General features: G+C 32.8%; 2 protein-coding genes across 2 annotated transcripts in view; both read left to right on the top strand.

Moving 5' to 3' along the window:
- Positions 1-4830, top strand: part of LOC128997625 (uncharacterized) — a 6715-nt gene extending 1885 nt beyond the window's left edge. The window contains exons 2-7 of the mRNA XM_054423264.1: positions 1319-1430; positions 1768-1904; positions 2893-2963; positions 3677-3760; positions 3999-4078; positions 4677-4830. Coding sequence (XP_054279239.1) covers positions 1319-1430; positions 1768-1904; positions 2893-2963; positions 3677-3760; positions 3999-4078; positions 4677-4823 — 631 coding nt within the window. The 3' untranslated portion in view covers positions 4824-4830. The remainder of the gene's footprint in view (positions 1-1318; positions 1431-1767; positions 1905-2892; positions 2964-3676; positions 3761-3998; positions 4079-4676) is intronic.
- A 5327-nt stretch (positions 4831-10157) lies between these two features.
- LOC128996128 (uncharacterized) lies at positions 10158-16781 on the top strand. The gene is made up of 7 exons (XM_054421247.1): positions 10158-10181; positions 11059-11170; positions 11643-11779; positions 13435-13505; positions 14192-14275; positions 14823-14902; positions 16568-16781. Coding segments are annotated over exons 1-7 (630 nt in total). The 5' UTR covers positions 10158-10179; the 3' UTR covers positions 16712-16781.
- The last annotated feature ends 4832 nt before the right edge of the window (positions 16782-21613 follow it).

The following is a 21613-nucleotide window of genomic DNA, read 5'->3' as shown; positions in this document are numbered from 1 at the left end:
CAAGGCAGCACTATACTCAACGGACATGTAAGTAAAACAGTTACTTATTCAAAGTTTTTAATATTATGAGGTTTAAATTTCAATAGCAAAGGACTATATTCTACTTAAACAATGCCTATTCGTTCTATTGGAAATAATTTTAAATATACTAGTTTTAGATATACTAAATTAGAAGTTAGTTGATAAACAATATCAAAATATATGTAAATTCATTTTTGACATTGCTATTTTATAGATAAATTTTCTGGAGGTTGTTAAATTTTTGAATCATAGCTTCTGGATACACGATTTAACTAGATATCTAACCTAGTCTTTGAGCAAAATTAATAATTTTTTAATTTTCTATTTTGAGGGATTATAAACTCGTAGATACTTTACTATGAAGTGTCTTATCTACTAAGAACGCAATTGTGGTTCAACAATGCAAAACAAGAAACAACTAATTCAATATTTTTATACAGTAACTAGCTGACCCGGCGAACTTCGTATCGCCTAAGTTATAGGTTTCCCCTAAGACAGACCGATGGAAAGAAAGTACCGTTACGTTTAATTTTCAAGATGATCTCGTTCGCATCGCTCAATCACGTCCTGGTTGAAGTTCGTTCGCTACGCTCACTCACCTTTGGGTTGGAGCTCGTTCGCTACGCTCACTCACCTTTAGGTTGGAGCTCGTTCGCTGCGCTCACTTGCCTTCAGGTTAGCTCGTTCGCTACGCTAACTCGCCTCCAGGTTGAAGTTCGTTCGCTACGCTCACTCACCTTTGGGTTGGAGCTCGTTCGCTACGCTCACTCACCTTTAGGTTGGAGCTCGTTCGCTGCGCTCACTTGCCTTCAGGTTAGCTCGTTCGCTACGCTAACTCGCCTCCAGGTTGAAGTTTGTTCGCTACGCTCACTCACCTTTTGGTTGCAAATTAGCTGTTGTCATAAATGTAAAAGAAATAATAGTGCTGCACCCTGTTGGTAATCCTTGTAACTTTAATGCTATTGAACATCATAGAACAGAACCAACTTGTTTAATTGAAACAGCTGTTAAGATTCATTAATTCCATTTCTCATAAGGTTAACATGGGAAACTCCAGAGCCACTGGGCGGAGCCCTTTTAAGAATTTCGAAACGGGAAATAGTTTACGTCCGATTCGCATACCTACAGAATTTACACACCAAATTTCATAACGATCGGTGAAGTCGTTCCGGAGGAGTTTGCAGACAAACACTGTGACACGAGAATTTTATATATTAGAAGATTGTTTGGTGTTTTGAGACTAAGACAAATAAAATGTATATTTAATATTTATTTAAATTTACCTTGCAATTCACAGGTATGGCTGTGTGAAATCCATTCTCTACTCATTGCTGGGTCTTCTGTCCATAAATAGTCTATATGGTCAAGAATGTCTGCATCCACCTACCATCGATTTTTCTATTCACAAGGTAAGAGAACTCGTAATAGAGCTTGAAAACTGTTTACATTTTGACATTCCTGAAACGCCTTTAAACCTAGTTTAGTCCCACAGTAGTTTATTAATTGCTTTTCAAGCAATTTGTCCAAACTTTAATTGTATTTTTTTGCCAATTGATGATTTGTAAAGACTTTAAAGTACAAAGTTGAGACCCCAAGGATTTTCCTATTTGAATTTAATAAGCAGGTAATTTATTGGTAAGTAATTAGCATTCATGATAATCAATGAAAATATTCAACCTCACTACTTTTACAATATTAATCTGTTATTTTATTGGTGATTTGGTGATTTTGCACTTGAATTTGCAGATTTTGAATACCCAACCAAACTTCTTAAGCTTCCTTCCCAAGACTGAGGAGAACATGTTGCTGGACAACGTTTGTGTTACCTTCATGCCTCTAGCTGACGATCCAAACACTATCATAGAGCATGACTCGTTTGTTTAGTAAGTAGGAAGAATTTGACTTTTTCATATGCCACTGTTATACATTTTCCCAACTATTAAACATATAAGAAACCGGTATAGAACTAGTTTACAAAATGATTAGGGTGAAAATTTCTGCTTAAGATACTTCTTTCCTAAAAATGCCTAAAAATGAATCACGAATGTTTAACACAAGACTACGCAGCTCGTAGTAAGTATACACCAATAAAGTAAGCTGATTTCGTGACAACAGCTTAATAAAATATGGCTATGTGTCTATGTGGTTAAAATGTTTGTCTAATTAGGTGGTCATCGATTCAATCTAGAGAACAGTCAGAAGTATGGTGATTCGAAACCACACAGCTATCCTTGATCTATAATGCAGTGTAAAGTGTATAAAGTAAATGCAGGGTGGCTAAAAAGTCCCTTTACACTAAAGATAGATTTATTTGGTTTCTAGGGGCGAAATGGTGGTGGGGGAAGAGAGAATGAGCCTTGATTCTCATCCCCACGGTTTCCTTACTACTCACGTACACATATTTGGTCATCAGTCGTGTTTATAATGACAGTGGACAGTGGACCACATACTAAACATTGTGTAAAGGTACTTTTCGGCCACCCTGTACATTATTGTGCGCCATAATCCAAATTTTCAAATTGAAATCTAAGTAAGTGGCATAGATGAAAAGTTTTAAACTTTAACGTTTTAGCAAGTCATAAATATCCGGCAAAGAGAAAATTTTATATAAAAGGTTATTGGTATTTTATAAAAGGTAATGTTAATTTAAACTATTTCGAAAGAGGATAAAATGTAAAAAAAGTGAAATGAAAGTTGTTATATAATTTAGTAGTAAATTACAAACATAAATTGATAATAGATTTCAAATTTTACAATTTTCTTACTCTATCTCCTAATAAACATGTACCTGAAGTTTATGATTATTGCTGTGGTTGTTTGGGAACTATTCTTATAATTATTTTGTGCTTTATTCTTCAACAAATGTTACAGTTGCGATGGTTCAAACTATGTCGAATCCTTTATTGTGACTTCCATTGGAAAAGGAACAACTTTAACGGCTAGTAAGTAAAGAACATCTTAAAAGAAAAACAATGCAATTTTAAGCAATCAACATGTTAAACACATGAACAGCTTTTGCAAACTTCTGTTACATTTAGACGATTTTCATCAATAGATTTATTTCCAGGCCTTGAAGGTCACATCTTACTCATAGAATTGGCATCACTAATTTTTTTATGTTTATGATTTAAGTTTTATGTTTTATAAAATAACTTACCGGGAAACTAAAATAGGTCTGGTTAATTGACTCTAAGCAAGGACTGATATTCAGTATCCGGCTCGAAGGACCAAAGTTAGGTAAGGCGATAAAATGTTATTTAAAGATAATAAACTTAAATATTAAGATATAAAAGAATAAAATGAGGAAAGGGTACTGAAAAATAGTTTGAAGGTCCAGAGAGATAATGATGATTGTAAATATTAAAATTGAGAGAATATGTCAGAGGGATAAAAAATTAGCAGACTTTTATAATAGTTACAGGATAACTGTTTTATTTTACTTTTTCATATACTGTAGAAAGTAAAACAAAGATAATGAAACAAAATGTTCACGTTTATTGAACACTGGTAGTAAAATATGTCATCTTTAAAAAAAAATCTGTTTGGTTCAATTTTACATTTAAACTTTTCTGTGCAAACGTGGATATGTTTTATAGAACAATTTCATGGTAACTTACGTTTTTTCTTTCGTTGATATATTTGATTTATATTCCAGATCCGAGAGTGACGTATCTCGATTATTTCGTCGGATATGCAGGATGTGACACATTCATTGGCTACAGGTGTTCTGACTTTGGAGGTAAGTTTAACCTTTTTACAATGTGTACAAGAATTAGTTTCCTCTAATCCAAGGCTTCGGCATTGGGATGTGGCAACGTCGCACCGGCGGCCTTTGCGCAGACTCTCCGTGCTACAGCTGTAGGCCGGAGCTGCGGCGATGCCGCTTTTATCCCGCCGAAAATAATGAATCTGTGATTTACCCTCCATATTCTATCGATAAGAGTGTTTACATTTTATTAATCATGCTCTGTTTTTAGAGTACGAAAAACCGCACACATTTGGAGTCACCAAAAATTGTCGTGGAATCGGACTGTCGTGTCTACGAAAAATCGAAGAGGTAAGAAAACATCAATCATTACAGTATTACATTTACAATTTTAACTTTGCAGGGTCGAAGTAAATTTAAAATACCCTAAAACATTTTAAAATTATTTTTTAGGTCTAAAATTATCAATAAACTAATGAGTATTTCCAGTGCTTACGTATTGCAGCAAAATGTTATTAAATGAAAGAGTTTTATTTTATACTCTAAAATGTTTACAAAACCTACTTGGCTGTAATCTCGTCCTTCAGTCATCTTCGCACCTTTACTTGTTGAGTCGGTGTGGTGAAACTAAAATCTAAATTATTCTGGTGATAGTTTGAGTTATTTTACTAACCAAAGAGTTTGCATACGTTGAAAACATTTCAAGATTGTTGCATTTGATTCGTAATATATCCTAAACAGTGTGTAGTTTGCAACTAAAAGCCACAACAATTTGAGGAAATCAAATAAAGAATTTGAAACCACGTAGATCATCCTGGTTTAAAGCTACTCTAATTTGATGTTATGTAATGTTCTTGTGTTGTAACGTCCTTGCAATTTTAACAAATCATCCTTTTCCATCCTTGCTTTTATTTTGTAACAACTTATGTTTACATGTTTTGTCATCCAGATAATCGAGAATGCAGGACTACCCCTAGAGGATATGTATGTCCTTCCTATGAAGCTGCCCAATAGATGTGTCAACCAAGCAGCTTGTACCATTCCTCCCAACCCCTTCTACAACAAGCTGGGGCCTTCAGTGGGACTAGTGTATTGACCATCCCTAGAAGAATCGTACACTGTTATACAGCGTTCATTTAATGTTCTGCAAATAGAAAATTTGATATGAATAATCTATTGGTCTATTTTTTGCTATTAACATTATCATTTTGGGTAGCCTTCCGTATATGTTGGCACAATTAACCGAATGAAAATATCGATCGATATATTGAATGAAACAATCGAATAATCGATATTTTCATTCGGTTGTTTGTGCCAACAGATATGGAAGTCTACCTATCATTTTAATATTTTAAGTTTGGGTCCGATCTCGAATTTCAATTTGTGTTTACGAAATATTAATCTTTAATATTTTAAGTCGGGTATAGTATTAATCAGTACTTGTGTAAAGTGTGGAGGTTTCAAAGTGTAAAACCATCAACTTTTGTATTACACTCTGTTCACAGACTTTAGGCTGTTTGAGTTGAAGTGATTCCATTCCCTCCACCTCACCATAACCTCGAAACAACAGCTGACAACTGATCAGCTGATGTATACATTAAGCCAAAAATAAGTAGTGGGGAACTTAGGAAACCTTCCCCTTAAAAACCATTTTGTAAACAGGCTATATGCAGTTGATTACATAAACAGGGGTATTTTATTAGGAAACCCCTATTTATGAACGAAAATAAGGCTGAACTCCATATTGAATTTATATTTTTCCAGGAATAATGATAAGTGGGTGAACTTTGTGTAGTAATAACCTATATTCAACCTTTATTTTTAATGGATAAAAAAGGCTGAAAATGTGTTCGTATTAAATTTATGAAAATATTGATTAGTAAATGTGTAATATACAACACTCAAATAGTGTATTTCACAATTCTTTGTATATCAATCAATACAATTATTTTTGTACATTTAAATTTGACCCTACTAACTGAAATTCAATATCGCACTCTTTATATTAGTCTTGTGTTTAAGTACACCAAAATCTACTCTCACAGCTCCACCCTAAAGGTTTCTTTTATACCCTCAACTTATATTTTTATTAAATCAGCTTATTTTCCAGTTTGGGGCTAATAGGCTACTAGTTGCCGAACGCATTTTAAAGTATTATCTTAAGAAAGTTTGACACAATTTTCAAAATATATTTACCAAATAAACGAATGGGAAATCTATAAAATAACAAAACTTTAGGGATAAAATTTATTTGTTTAATATTAAGAAAAGGATTGACACATCCTTAATAGTAAAAGAATTTACTTTTATATGGATTATTTCTATATACCCCGGCGGTTTTGATGTGTACCTAATAATGCATAAAATTTATAATTTTACTAACTTGAATAGCTTACACTGTTTATAAAGTAATCCACGATGAACAATACTCATCAGCCTTCAAATTTCATATGTTATTAAAATGTCGCTGACTGGGGAAAGAGGAAGGAAAGCACGAAAGATGAGGAAAGGAAAGGAAGGAAGGAAAAGGAAGAATGGGAAGGAATGAAACTGATGGTCAAGAAAAAGACGCCTGGATGCAATGCGTGAGCGAGACCAAGTACCTCTTAAGGTACCAGGGGCCACTCCAATGAATAAATAAAGAACTAAACTAAAAAAGGTTAAATTTACCTTTTGTGAGGTTTTCTATACCTTATATAATCATCGAGACAAATATTGGTCATACCTGTCAGAAAGAAGAATAAAAAAATTCAAAAGTATACATTTTTTAGAAATTTTACTCTTGTTCCCCACTTGCCCTTTTTGGTCAAAAAGGGAGGGGTTGGATCTTTGGGATTTGTAGAAATAAGAAATTTCAAAGGGTTTGAATTCATAAACTTCGGCACATGACCATCACATCTACATAATCTTCAAGTTTCTAGTACGTCTTTAACCAGTTCAACATCAATTGTGTAATGGGGAGATTTTTAGTGAAATTAAGACGGGATCTGTAAATTTCTTGAAACTTTCCGGTGATTTAAACACATAACGAAAAACAAATGAATCAACCCTGGGGAGTAATTTGAAAACATAATAATTATATAACTAATCTTTATTAATAAATCTTCTTAACGTCAAATTTGTGAGATTTGTTTGTTGATTTGTGATTTTTTTGTTTGGATTGTTGTTATTCTATAAAAGAACCTAACTTATAGTAATAGACATGCCATGAAATTAACTATCTATCTATTTGTAAAAATTGTGTCTAAAGGTCAATGGTATATTTTGTGATTTAAAACTTAAATCTAGATTCTTTCCATCAATAATTTTAGCTCAATCCGTTAATCAACTTGCTATGATTTTTTGACATAATAAAGATGACATGCAAAGAGGTTTTAAAGCCAAATTGCATGTTTAAACGTCTGTTTGAATGATTAAGTGTCCAACCCTTTTTTGTTATTAATAAATGATTTGTAAAACATTAACATCATTTCAAGCCCATATTGTTACTTTAGACCACTCATATATACTGTAAAACAATTACCAAAACATCCTTAATTTTATTCCCTTCATTCCTCTTAACCTATCCCTACTCAAATTCTGTTGAATTATTTTAAATTCATCAAACTTGGGAGTTTGAACAAATGCGTTTCTGAGAAATGCGATTTTGTATTATATTATTTCCAGGTTGCCAATTTGTTCATAGGTAAGATACAGCACATTTCAACATTTCTCTTTACTTAATCAATCCCTAGTTGAGGAAATAGGAAAGATTTTATTTTGATTTACTCCCTCTATGCATAGTATATGGAGAAAGTATTGTTTTCGTCAAAATCTTCGAGTTTGAGTTTTGGGCGAAAATGTCCGTTTTTGGTCCCCCTGAATAAAAAAGTGGTTTTCTTAGTGGCATCTGTCTGTCTGTGAGTGTGTGAATTTATGTGTGGATGTGTGCAGAGCTACAGGCTACACCTGTGGTCCAATTTTGAATTTGGTATGTAGTCAATAACATTTTTTGAAATTCGCATTTTTAATTGTGATTTTCCTATAAAACTCCATAAAATGGTGGTCCTTTTAATTCTAAACAAAATGTTAATCTCCAATGGTATAATTATTACGGTTCGGAAGTTATTACAATTTTATTTTTTATTTTACCCGTAAAATATCATAGTTACTCATACCAACGGTCAGTTTGATACCGTTTATTTACATCTCAATAATTGCAACTGACAATGCAGTGCTAAGTTTATAAATAGAACTGCATTCAATTGATAAGGCAAGTAGCCTAGTTTCAATTATCTAACATGTCAATATAAAACGTAGGAAGTTTAATGAGTTAATTAAGAGTGTTACAAAATTTTACAATAATGTGTTTAACAATGGTTGTCGGGATGAAATAATACAATACGTATAGAAATAGTTATTTGTGTAACTAGTGGTGAAAGTGGCACTTTGCTGCACACGAGAGCAATGTTTACGCACGAGCCGCAGGCGAGTGTGGAATGATCTCGAGTGCAGCAAAGGCCTTTTTCACTCGTGTTACACATTATATTTTTCCTACAGTCACTATAAAGCATATAAATAATTAGTCTTTCAAACACTATGCAACACGTTTTTAGGTTCAGCTGGCAACACAAATGGTGCCCTAGAGAAAGTAGTACCCGCGGTCCATATCACTCCGCTATTTTTCCTCGGCAAGAAATGTGCTCCGCGTTTTGAGAATATAGTTCCGTATGTTTTTGTAATTTGAAGTGGTTTCCGCGCCTAAAAAAAATGCTTAAAAGGTATTTTCTTGTTTATTCAGATCGTAGGAAGGTTTTAAAAACGTTTAAAAGAAAAGTCCAGAAAGTTCAGAAATACCGAAACTATAAACACGAAATGACAGGTTAAATCGTAGTTATAATAGTCAATCAGCTGCTCATAGTATAATTATCTTTAAGTGTTGCCAACCTATTTCGAAGCGTACACGGATTACGTGCATAATGGAACAACGCTGTTTTGTGTTGTTTCGTTGGAATCCTGATGTGCGGCAAAGTATAAACCGTACGGCAAAGTATAAACCGTACGGCAAAGTATAAATATGCAGCAATTAGCAGCTTTCTGTACTATAAACAGTACAAGGAAGCCAACTTTGTCGGGTGACTGTAGGAAAAATACTATTTTCGACACCCAGCTGATTAGAAAGGAGTCATAATCTTTAGAATCATAGAGCGAGCCGTTGTTTGATTCAGCTCAAAATACAACCCTCTTGGGGCCTGTTTCATAATAAACTACAGTTGTTTAATTACAAGTTGCAACTTGTAATTTCCATTAGAATCGCATTAGGCGATCAGCTGATTTACTCTATTAGTATTTTTTTATGAAACAGGCCCCAGCTGTTTCTAGTGTGTTGCGTATTCCTATTGGCTCTTTTTGCATGTTTCACCGCAAATCTTAACCTTCGTTGTGGAAGGAACGGGTTCGATTCCCGCATATATTCCTTATAGTTTCGCTCTAGTCAAACCATCTTGTACAATGAACTTAGCACACAACACACGGTATTTAGTTTGCTGATAAATACACAAGTCAATAAAGTGTATGATAAAGGAAGTGGTACGAATTGTAACATCACATTGTGCTTCCTCTCTGCAAAGTCATGTACAAGTAAGTTACCTCTACAATCATCGTTTGCTTGCTTTCGTTTCTGATTTACCATCAAATTTCCCATAGATTGTAGGACAAGGAAATGTCTACACAGCCAAAGTAAATGAATCTAAGTTTAAGACATTATGATGATATGTGAAAAGTTTAATACAATAATGTTGGTGCATATTACTCCTCTATTTCTCTGTACTAAATATTTTCAAACATTGTTCCTCACAAATAATACGGTAATAAAAAGCCTTTCGCATCTTGGCTTTGTTTAAGAGTTGAAAACATAATTGGCAGTCATGATTGAGAGAGATTTTTGTATCGAATATAAATATAAATATTATTAACATAGTCTGTAACAGTATATTAATCTTGTCTATACATTCGTGACCAAGTAAAATTCATCGTCCATTGGATGTTTAATTCAAAATCATGGAAAACAATTCATCAAACGGACATGTGAAACCTTTATAAATCTTAATCATAGTCTATGTCTTAATGTAGGCTAAAAACAATAATTTTTGGAATACATTGATTTTTATATTGTTGCCATGACGTACAACTATGTGATAGTTTAATACCACTTTATTTGCAAACCACAATTCATCTATCTTTCATTTAAATACATTATGACAACAGCTTGTCCATGTTTTACTTGTATTACAATGTACAACCATAGATGCTCTCTTGTGTTGCTTAGTCTATGGTACAACAATTTGAGTCTTTTTATTTTCATGCAAATCATTGACCTCAATAAACCTAATAAGGAAAACTTGTATCAACTTTAAGTCAACAATACGGTTAGATGGCTACGTGTGATAGCCTCTATTTTCAGCCCTCAAGTCATGTAAGTTAACGTTACGTAGTATTTTCGTATTATGTAGATCGTTATAAAATGTATTGGATTTTTATTTTTGTTTTTATTGAATTTCCCTATATGGAAATTCGCAAAACGTAAGTAGGCCAAACAGACCCCAGAGGCCAAAACACCATTCCTTCAGAATTTTAATATATATTCGTCCGTGAACGCGATAACTTGAGTAATTTTTGTCCAATTTTGATTAAATTTGGTTTAAATGTGTAAGGCGAGATAAACTTGAATGAGTTCGAAAACCAGCATGATCGAACCATGGGAACGGGGTTTTACGGGGTGGATTATGGGGTAAAAAACTGTGTTTTCTCATATTTGACCCTCAAAACACAAATTTCACAATTTTTCTCTGAACCTTTTTAAAGAGCTTTAAAAAATCATTTCGTATATTGAAGCGTTATTGTGCGCCTAATTGTTACGGAGAAAATTCGAAAAATTTAAAATTTAAAATTCCTATCTTATTGTTATGAAGGATAAGTCAACTGTTGTAGTTAGCGTGTTTATGAACATATTTTGATCAAATTTGAACAATTCATTTATTTCTTACTAAACTATTAACATAAAAAAACACTTTTACCATCCCTGTTGCAGCAAACCTAAGTACTCGTTAAAGTAATTTTATTAATAAGGAATGAATTTGATATTTTTAAGGAGACATTTTAGTGTAAATCCTATCAGGCAAATGTAAATTCGCTTAGTCTACAGGTTTGCTGCGGCGGGGTTATTTTGATAATTAATTTAATTGTTCAAGATACAGTGGACGACTTGTAAAACTGCACGCTACTGATTAAAATTGTATAAAGTGTATATAAAAGTAAATTTTTTAATGTGTGGTTTATACACTTTTTTCTAGGTCTAACCATGTAAGTATTGTTGGGCCTCTCCTAGTGGTTTTGCTAACTCTACAACATGGTTTCGGTCAAGAGTGCTCTCCTCCAACCACAATAGATGGTACTCTTAATAAGGTAAGCCATGAGAAATGGTTTATTGTATTATAAACTAAATTATCATTTGGCTATAGAAAACGTAACAAAGAACAACGTTAGAGTAACAAGATTTTAAAATAAAAGATCTCATTGGCTCAGAAGACATGTGAAAACTAACAAAGTGAAATTTTTTACTAAATATTAATTAAAGTAAAATGCATTAATAAAAAAAAAAAAAAAAAACTAGGACCATAGACCACCCAATCCTTATCAATCAACTGTTACTAGAGCTGTTGCCCGCGTAGTCTATTTAAATGTATCAAAAACCTACTGTTACAATGAATTTCTTTTGTTTGCCGATTATCGTGTACAGAATTGGACAAACACCGAAATGTCTGTGGAAAATAAGTATGTTAAATAATTATTCGCATTTTTATGATACTTCTATGTGTCTGACGAGTAAATATTTTTACAAAGCTTCATGTATAAAATCTTAAACTAAATTTTTCAGCTCATATGTGACCAGCCGGTCTTTTACACAATCTTACCGAAGACAGAAGAGAGTGTTTTACTAGATAATGTGTGTCTGACTTACTTCCCACTCCCAGACGACCCCAATACTGCAATGCTGTATATATCATCCGTATAGTAAGTAGAATAATAAGACTATTAATTAATGAATATTCTTTGTACATTTTTAATTCAAATTGAGTTTTTTTTCTAATCGTCTAAAACATGAAGCACAAAACGAATTATTATACAGTGTTTTTTTGCAAACCAAAATAACAAAACACAGGGAGAAACGAGGGAAAAAAAAGATGGCCGCATTCTTTCTTTTACTTCATTGCCGATCAGCTGATATGTATTATTGCATTGTTGTCCACATGGTTCAGAGTTATAAGGTATTTTATGGAAATTAGATTTGTTGGTTTTTCCAAACTCATCCAGCTTGTAAAATTATCAATGCACTTATGTTGAATATGGGAAATAAGTATTATGTATTTGAACATTTTATAGAACCTGTAGTGTATTTTATTAGCTATTTTATCAACCTGAAAACTTAATTGCACACATTTATTGGTGTAAAACAAATCATTAATTTTTGGTGTTCTTCTAGAATATAATATACTCTTTGAGTTAGCGAAAACACCACGTTGTCATAGGCCTACTAATATTATAAATGTGAAAGTGTGTGTGTTTGTTTGAAGTTCAATCACTCGTTAACTACTGGACGGATTGGGCTGAAATTTGACATGATGATAGCTCACATTCCCGATTAACATATAGGCATATTCTTATCTCAAAAATCCTTTCGGGCTCTGCCCCAGTGGCTCTGTAGTTCATCATGTTAACCTTAAGAGTATACATATTTAAAAGGAATTTAATCAGCTGTTTCAACTAAACAGGTTGGTTCTATGATATGCAATAGCATAAAAAACTTGTAAGATTTACCAACGGGGTGCAGCACTAGTATTAATTTATAACAATAGCTAATTTGGACTAAGCAGCGACAAACGGCTGTGTTACGCAATGAGAACTGTCAAAGTAGGATTGTTTACAGTTATGTTTAGGCCAATGTGTTTAATTTAATAAATAATGTGCGTTATTGTGCGAATTTGTGATGGTTTATTTTTTTCAATTGTTTAGGTGCAGTGGTAGAGCATTATGGCTATGGTAGATGTGTAATACTGTAGTATATCGTACATTTAAAGAACCGAATGTTATCAAACTGTGTCCTCCCCCCATTGCACACACAAAGCTTGAGTATAACTGCAATAAGCATTTTATACTTATATGCCAACCCCGTACGAAGGACGGGTACACTGCTAGTTTACAATACATTCCCAATTATACTAAGCCATGAAGATAACAACAATATAATTCATATCAGCTGATCGGCAATGAATAAACGAAGCATGGCTATATTATCATACTATCAACCTATGAGCTTTGACTATAATGAGCTTGTTTCGTACCTAAACAGTGAATCTTATATCTTGCAATTATTAGAGTTGCGTTGCAAAAAACATCCAATTAAGTTACCATTTATAAATAGTTCTATTTCAGTATTTGAATAAAGGGAATTACATACATGAAAATCTAAAGTTACTTATAACTAACGTTCAAATATTCCAAGATATTGTTTGGTCCTGTCGACCAAAGTGAATTTATTGGACATTTCCGTCAATGGTGGATTTTTACCACCATCTAATCTTGTATTTCCAAATGACCCTCAAACCACTGGTAAAAATCAGAACAACTTTATTTTAGCTTCACACTGATTATTTTTGGGTGAATTCCAGTTGCGACGGTTCGAATTCCATTCAATCCACCATCATCAGTTCAATTGGAAGAGGATCATTCCGTTCTGCGAGTAAGTATTTAGCAAGTATGAGTTAGGGAATCGTATTTTATCATACCGTTTGAAATGTACTATTCTAATCATAATTAAATAAATTGACATTAGTGCTATTTCATTGTCTCCATGCACTAATTTTAGCGTGGGGAAAAAGCCAAATATGACTTAATTTGCTTAGCTAAGGATGGTGAAGTCTCGAAAGATTTTTCGAGAAATTTTAAATCTCGTTATACGAGACGAGATTTGTTTTTGGTTGAGAATTTTCGAGACGGGAATTTTGAAAAAACCCCTGCCTAAAGGACAAACAAACAAACAAACATACATACATACATTGGATTTTATATATATGGATTAAACAGTCATCTAACAATGTTACAAAATCAGGTATAAATGTCAAACGTGCATTTCCCATTGTGTATGAGAAGGGAAATCCCGTCTCGATCTCGTATTGAAATTTTATGAGAAATAAAAATTTTCGTCTCGTCTCGTCTCAAACTAAAAATCCAATCTCGTCCATCTCCTAGTTTAAACATAATCAGGTTTTGTTTCAAAGTTTTTTCAAGGCTCATAATGTCTCCTCATTGTTTTGCAATGTTTATTATATGACCTGATTAAAAACATTTCTAGTATCTGCATTATCACTATATTAGAACTATAACCAATGGAACATTATTATGTGATCAGTGATCGTATACTTGCAGATCCAATGAGCACACTCAGCTATTACGTATTTGGATATGCTGGATGCGACACGTTCCTGGGATATGTGTGTTCTGATTATGGAGGTAAGAAATTTGAACTACTGCTGTGATTATTTGCCCTATCTAAACTTTCAATTGATTATTTTGTTTATTGATGTTGTCAAATGGAAAGTGTTGGTGAAATATTACTTTATTTGATTATCATTACCGTATTTTTTTGGAGCTGTGAAAACAGCTCCAAACTTTTAACCTTTTGCAGGGTTAAACTTTCGTTTGAAGCAACTGCACTTTTCATTTGTAATTGACATAGAATTACGACGTTAACTTTTTAACCCAATGAGTCTATTACTTTACCAGGGGGGGAAATTTATATTTGCTTCCTCAAGCACATATTAACCTTTGTACTGTGGTAGGGTGTTCATTTGTCGTATCTAATATTTAGTTAGGATGTTTAAACGTTACAATTGTGGTTTTGGAGTTTCCAGTGATCCAAATTTACGACTCAATGTATTTTATCATTGTTAACTACGCTAATTAATATTATTGTATTGCCACTCATAACCAGGCTGGGTTGCAATGATAAAATGTTGTGATTAATAGATAGGCCTAATACATTTTAAATTTTTTTCAGCCTCGTCACCTCCGTACGTTGTAGGGGCGTCCAGCTCATGCAGGCCCATCGGGCTCTCCTGCCTACGCAAAGTGGAAGAAGTGAGTCGACAAAATACTTTTTGAATGGTCTTTTGTTGGTGTATCAGCAAGAAATTAAAATCTAAAAGGATGTCAGTTTGATTTTGAGAAAAGTTCAAATTTTTTGAAATATTTATGAAGCCCGGCTGGCATTGGTCATTGAGCATGTTACGAGTGGCCCGTGCTTCGCAATTAATTAGAGAACGCGGAAGAGAATAATGCGGTTTTTTTTTATTTACTGTACCAAATAGGTACACGTAAATTACAAACAAAACTTAATTTAACCGTTTAGTTTGATAAAATTCTTTTATCTTCATTCAGGTAAGGAGTTGATATTTACTAGGCAATAAAGTACGTGAAGAGACACTAAAGCGTTTAAAAAAATTCTATAACTGTATGATTTAATTTTAAAAAGAAAATGCTTACCTAACGCATTTCACTACTTATTCGCAAATTCACGCACTGTAGTGTACCAATATACATTAGGCTACGTAATATTGATGTCATTTTAGAAAATGATTTTCTTCCTCAATGTTAGTGAAGCTTGTATATAACTGTATAAATTTCGTAGAAAACAAAAAATATCTACTACTCATATCCTAACTTTCTTCAATGAAACATAACCATTTGAAATAATACACAAATTTTCACTCTATCTATATTATTAAAAGAATTTGTTGGATTTTTGTGTGAAGCAAGTCTACCCTCAAATATTTATTTTTATAGGCATATTGGGTATCAATTTAAAGCTCGTATACTCTAGATGTGTCTTTTGCTGGTTTGGATGACATCTCGTGAAAGCCCTTCGTCCTATAGTCTTTCAAAATTTCATAGTTTGTGCTGAATTCTATTGTCAATTATCTGAACTTTTTCAAGTTTACATTTTTTTACATCAAAACAGATGGCCATGATACAATTTTGTTCACATCCATACGGAAATGTAAGTTTTCTATGATGCCTCGAAGTGATCGCGCACGCAATAAAAATAGTTGGGATATGATGAGACGTAATCTTTTTCATCCTTATCAACTACATATCAAATATATCACGGATTTTGAAGTCACGTGGTGCAGGTTGCTAGGGTGAATAAAATCCCAACCAACCAGATTTCAAATAGATACTGATGTACTGAGAAAATAATTAAACAGCTGTTAATTGCATTGGCCAGCTGTTTATCATTTGGTTAACTAAATAATGTAAACTTTGAAAGCGTGTAAGACGTGGCTCTTAGGAAATCGGGCCCTAAGGGAATTCCTTCATATAAATAATTGTCGTCAAATATACAAACTCCATGCTTCATTTTTGTGTGCCATATACCTATATGTTAATTAGGTTAGTGACCTTATAAATTTAACAGTTCCAGCTGACTTAAGGAACCAGCTGATCTTGTAACAAAGCTATCATTCAATTTTGCCAAAGTTTGCCAGTCCGTGAAGTGTAATCTATAGTCATTATACAATCGGCTACTACATACAGAAGCCATCTTGATAGACCAAGTGTAGCTATTTTTTTTCAAGTACAAGCTGAATCAACCTCACAAATTTTGCTGTTTGTTTTTCAAAAACTATATTCTTGCTTTAGTTTTTAGAGATCATAAAATACTGTTGCCTTAACACACCCTGCTGGGTCGACATAGCAAAACATAATCTTTAATCTAGTCCATACATGATATGCTTTGTTCCCTAGATCATCAGCAATGCTGGTGTGGCTGAGCAAGACATGTACATCCTCCCCATGAAGTTGCCAAACCGCTGTGTAACTCAGCAAGCCTGCATCCTCCCTCCCAACCCCTTCTACAACAGCTTGGGACCTTCTGTGGGACTATATTGACCATGGCCACAGAGAAAACGGAATACTGTAGAACCTTTGACTATCAATACAACATAGTACTTATAGACTTTATTTAGTCCGTTAGATTTTTTACCTTTTTGTAAATAGTGTGTAAACAAATAAATAGTTTTTACTGTTTTTTAATGTTTGTAAGTCTTGTGTTTATGTAGCCTATTAGTTGTTTTATCTCGAAATTTATCAAACATCTTTCTAATATTATAAATGTGAAAGTTTGTGAGTTTGTTTGTTTGAAGTTCAATCACGCATTAACTACTGCTCACATTCCCGATCAACATATAGGCATACTCTTATCTCAAAAATCCTTTCGGGCTACGCTCTAGTGGTTATGTGGTTCCCCATGCAACCTTATGAGTATTCATAATGGGAATTAAAGAATTTAGTCAGCTGTTTCAACTAAAAAATTGGTTCTATGATATGCAAAAGCATTAAAAAGTTATAAGATTTACCTACAGGGTGCAGCACTATTTTCTTTTTGCATTTATGAAAACAGCTAATTTGAACTAAACAGCAACAAAAACTGTGATACGCAATGAAAACTGTCAAAGTAGGATTGTTTACAGTTATGTTTATGTATTTATGAATAATTTGTGATATTTTGAGAATTTTTAATATTTTTTCTGGTTGAAGTGGTAGAAGATTATGGCTATGGTAGATGTGTAATACTATAGTATACCGTAAATCTAAAGAAGCAAAGGTTATCAAACCGTGTCCTCCCCCAATGCAAACGCAAAGATTGAGTATAAGCATTTTATACTTTTATGCCAACCCCGTACGAAGGACGGGTACTGCTAGTTCTAATCTAATGTTGAAAGTCTAGCCCCGTGTGTTAGGAGGCTTATAAACCTTTGCCTTCATCACGAAAGTATTAGATATCTACATAGCAAAAAAAAAATTTCTCATCCTATACTTGATTAGCCAAAGGCACAGCTCTGTTGAAAGTTATCTTAAACTCTTAACGTCTAGGACTTCAGTGCTGGAGACAAGAGTTCGATTCCCGGCTCAAAAAACTTAAATGGGTTTGGATCTCTTTTCCTTAAAAAGTTTGGATTTACTTAATTAAAAATGTCACTAGCATAGACATAAAACAAATAACAAACTCTGCGTCCAATGGGCTCAACAAACCGAAAGTCAGTGAAAAGGCTGCATTCACTAATCGATTTTCTTTAGTGCAAGAATGACATATTTCTGTTTTGAGAAAATTTTAAGTTATTTGACACCGTAGGATTTTGTTGTTTTGATAAAGACTTCTATGAATTGGTTGAATTAGACAATTTTCCAATTTTAGAACCATTGTTTAGACCTAAACGTTTGTATTAGTATCTTGATAAAGTCTCGTTTAAGTATTAGGTTGCATAGGTTATTTGGTCAAACCTCAAATATTCCCTAATTAGTATAACCTTTTTCCATCCGTATTTTACAGTAATAGAAACGTTTAATTAGTTTTAACAACTATCATATTACAGACAGGGTCCAAAGTTGTAATTTGTAATCTTGCCTAGCTCAATGGTAAATTATTTTCTCAAATGGATTTTTGTAACTTCCCATTCCAGTATGCCTTACTAGTGTATGCATAGATAAAACATACTCCCTTAGATGTATGTAGCTTTATTGTCTGTGCTGGGATGGTCTACCTTATTCTTTATAATATTCTAACATATAGCGTGAGTGTATATGAATAATGACCAGATAATTGTCTTAGTAAATTCACTAACTATATGTTACCGTTCTAATAGTGCAAAGTTAAAATTTAGTTGTAAAGTATTTGTTTCTATACTAATGTTAAACATTTTGTAATAGTTAAGAAGTTATATAAGCTAAACACATGCTGCTGTATATTTAATTAGAGTAGAGGTAATTTCATGGTCGAAAACTCGACCAAAAATATCTAATCTACAGACTTCTCAATTTCCACCCCACGCTGTAAATATAACATGTGATTGTAATTTCTTCCATTTGTCTTGACTTTATGTTTATATTTCGCCACCAGCATGGCAACCCATAAGGGCTATGATATTTTTTTTTAGTTTTAAATTAATCTCGTGTGCTTATTTTTGAACATATTTTAATTTATAAAGGGATTCTAGACATCTAGAGAAAAATATCTTTCTAACATTATGTGTAGATTTTCCCTGCGATGCACACAAGAAAAGAAAAAAGTTTTCAAGAAACACGTTTGCCTGTTGTTTTTGTGTCAATTTATTACCATAAGTAAAACAAATAAACAAGTAAATATTAAAGTGATAAAATAAATCTCGTAAATAAAAAATGCTATGTATATTAATAAAAGTTTTTTTGGGAGTTTCCCCCCTTATACCATAATGAAGTTTGCTTAGTGCTGGTAAGACCTTTGAGTACAAAATAACTGATTATTATCGTATAACAGATTACGTTAAGTAAACTAGGGAATCGTAGTCGTTCTTAAACATTTCAAAACAAAAGTCTGGCGTTACACACAAAATAAAGAATGTACAAACCTACAGGAAAAGCTTAGGCAGCAAAATGTCCTACCAAAGGAGATGAAAAAATCAACAGGTTTTCCTGTTGATATAATTCGATTATAATCTGATCTTAAGCTAATGGAGAAAACAGGAAATACAACCTGGAGTTTCGACATAATTCATCGATAAGTTATTTCGATATTTTTAAACCGATAATCGTATTCAGGCTAATTTTATTTCTTAATCAGCTTCATTAATTTCATGTTACGAATAGTTTAATTTGCAAACTTATTCTAACGATGAAATTTATTTAACAAATGTACAAATAACTTTATTTACTTGGGAAAATAGTTATTTTAAGCTTAGGTTAGAATAAACTAAAGTCTTAAAAATATTGCCAAATATTATAACAGGAGAGAATTTCAAGGACGAAATTGTAGGTCTCTGTCCTAATGAATGTCTCACACACCTAAACATATTCATGCAAGAAGAACTTACGTATTGGGGAAAAGAGTTTATTAAAACATGTGGTTTTGAAGAAATAGTTGGAACTTTACGAAAAAGATCAACTATAAGCCATATTGCTACTAAACATTGTAAAAGCCTTGCAAATTACACGGAACCCCATAAAGCCCACTACAGTTTATAAATAGTTAAACTCAAGATAGACAAAGTATTCAAACAATACATAAATTAGAAGAAACCACACAAATATAGGCCTATATTAAAAATTAAATATTAACACAACTAAAATACCTTTGATGCAGTGACTATAAATAGTTTTTTGTGTAACTAGTGAGCAAAGGCCATTTGCACTCGTTACACAGATTATATTTTTCCTACACTACAGTCACTAAATAATTAGTCTTTCAAACACTATACAACACGTTTTTAGTTTGGTTAAACCCAAGCGTTGAACGGAATGGAAAACACTGCAACAGCTCCAGTCGTAGTATTTTTAAGTGTTACTTATTTTCAAGAGTACACGTATAAAAAGCAATAATCTGTATAGATAAAATCAATAAGTAATTTTGTATCTTTCTTACTTACGCACCAAGTAGAAAACATGCTCGTTTATACTTCTTTCTTGAGTTTTCAGGAAACAGCTTTAATGAAACATGTTTTGCAGTTTCTGCTACATTTTTCTTCTGGTGTACACATAAATTCACAATCACTGAGTTCATTATTCTCAAACATGCTAGGCCCACTTATAATTATTCTTTCAGATACTACACTTTAGGTTATGTTCAAACCAAGCGTTGAACGAAAATAGAATAAACACGATTTTTTTTACAGTCTAAATCGTAGTGTTAATAGTAAATCAGCTGCTCATAGTATTACTAGGGTTGCTTTCAGAGAGGTGAAAGCCAGTTGAGCGGAACAAACGTGATTTGATATTTGTATAAGTAACTAAATGTAAAAAAGTCAATAGATATACTAATGCTTGTTTTATTGATAAAAATTATAATAATTCAAATTTGTTTGAACTACATCTTCTTATTCAGATACCTCTTCCAGAAGTGCATTATGGTAGTTTTGACCAGAAAAATATTACAGTAGTTGGAATCTGATATTAACATCCAAAAAGGGCATTAAGGTATAAAAAAGAGAAAGGAAATTTAACATTCTATTCAACTGTAGCCTACAACAAAAACATTGGACTTCATTTTTCACCCTTACAATCGGTTAAAGTATTTAAGTATAAAAAAAACATTAACTATTTAAAAAACGAGTATTAAAGTATAACATCAGGAGGGGAAATTTGACATTTAAATTCAACTGTGCAACATAAACATTGGTCTTCATTTCAACCATTGCAATCAGTTAAACTCAGCTTTCTTTGCTGGAAATAGTTTATGATTGTTAATACCAAGTATTCTTGATGGAGGATATGATTGTAATGTAACTGGAATGTAGGTCTTCTACCATTATTGGGACGATTTAGAGACGGCATTTTAATACTGGCCTTAATAAAACCATTGGACAGGCCTAGACAATTATCCATACCGTGGTTAAAAGTGTACTTCTATAAGTCCAGGTAATTAATTATTTACTTATTATTATATGGTTGTAACTGGACGTATGTATAGTCCGTGGCCTGGCAATCAAATAACAGTATTTATATAGGATAGGCTACTGTTATCAACATTTGAAATTACTGAATTGTTACCAAATTACTGTTTCACAAAATGCAGATTCCATTTTTAGCCGAGCCATTAAAATAAGGATTTGCCAAACAATTATTAATTGGCTATTACAGAATAGTATTTAATGATATACAACTTTTCACATTTCATATATTATATGTTAGTTTTGCTATGGTCAAAGGTCCAAATCCAAATGTTCTTTTCTTTTGGTCTGTATGTAGTAATTTGCTAGTATCATTGACTTTATATAAAGTCAATGCTAGAATACTGTAGATGGTTTGTTAAGACCATAATAT

This window comes from Macrosteles quadrilineatus, unplaced genomic scaffold, assembly GCF_028750875.1.
Source record: "Macrosteles quadrilineatus isolate MER2022 unplaced genomic scaffold, UCM_ALF_1.0 Scaffold_6__1_contigs__length_79288215, whole genome shotgun sequence".
NCBI lineage: Eukaryota > Metazoa > Arthropoda > Insecta > Hemiptera > Cicadellidae > Macrosteles > Macrosteles quadrilineatus.
Note: the sequence above shows the minus strand (reverse complement) of the source record. Positions and strands in the feature narration are given on the sequence as shown.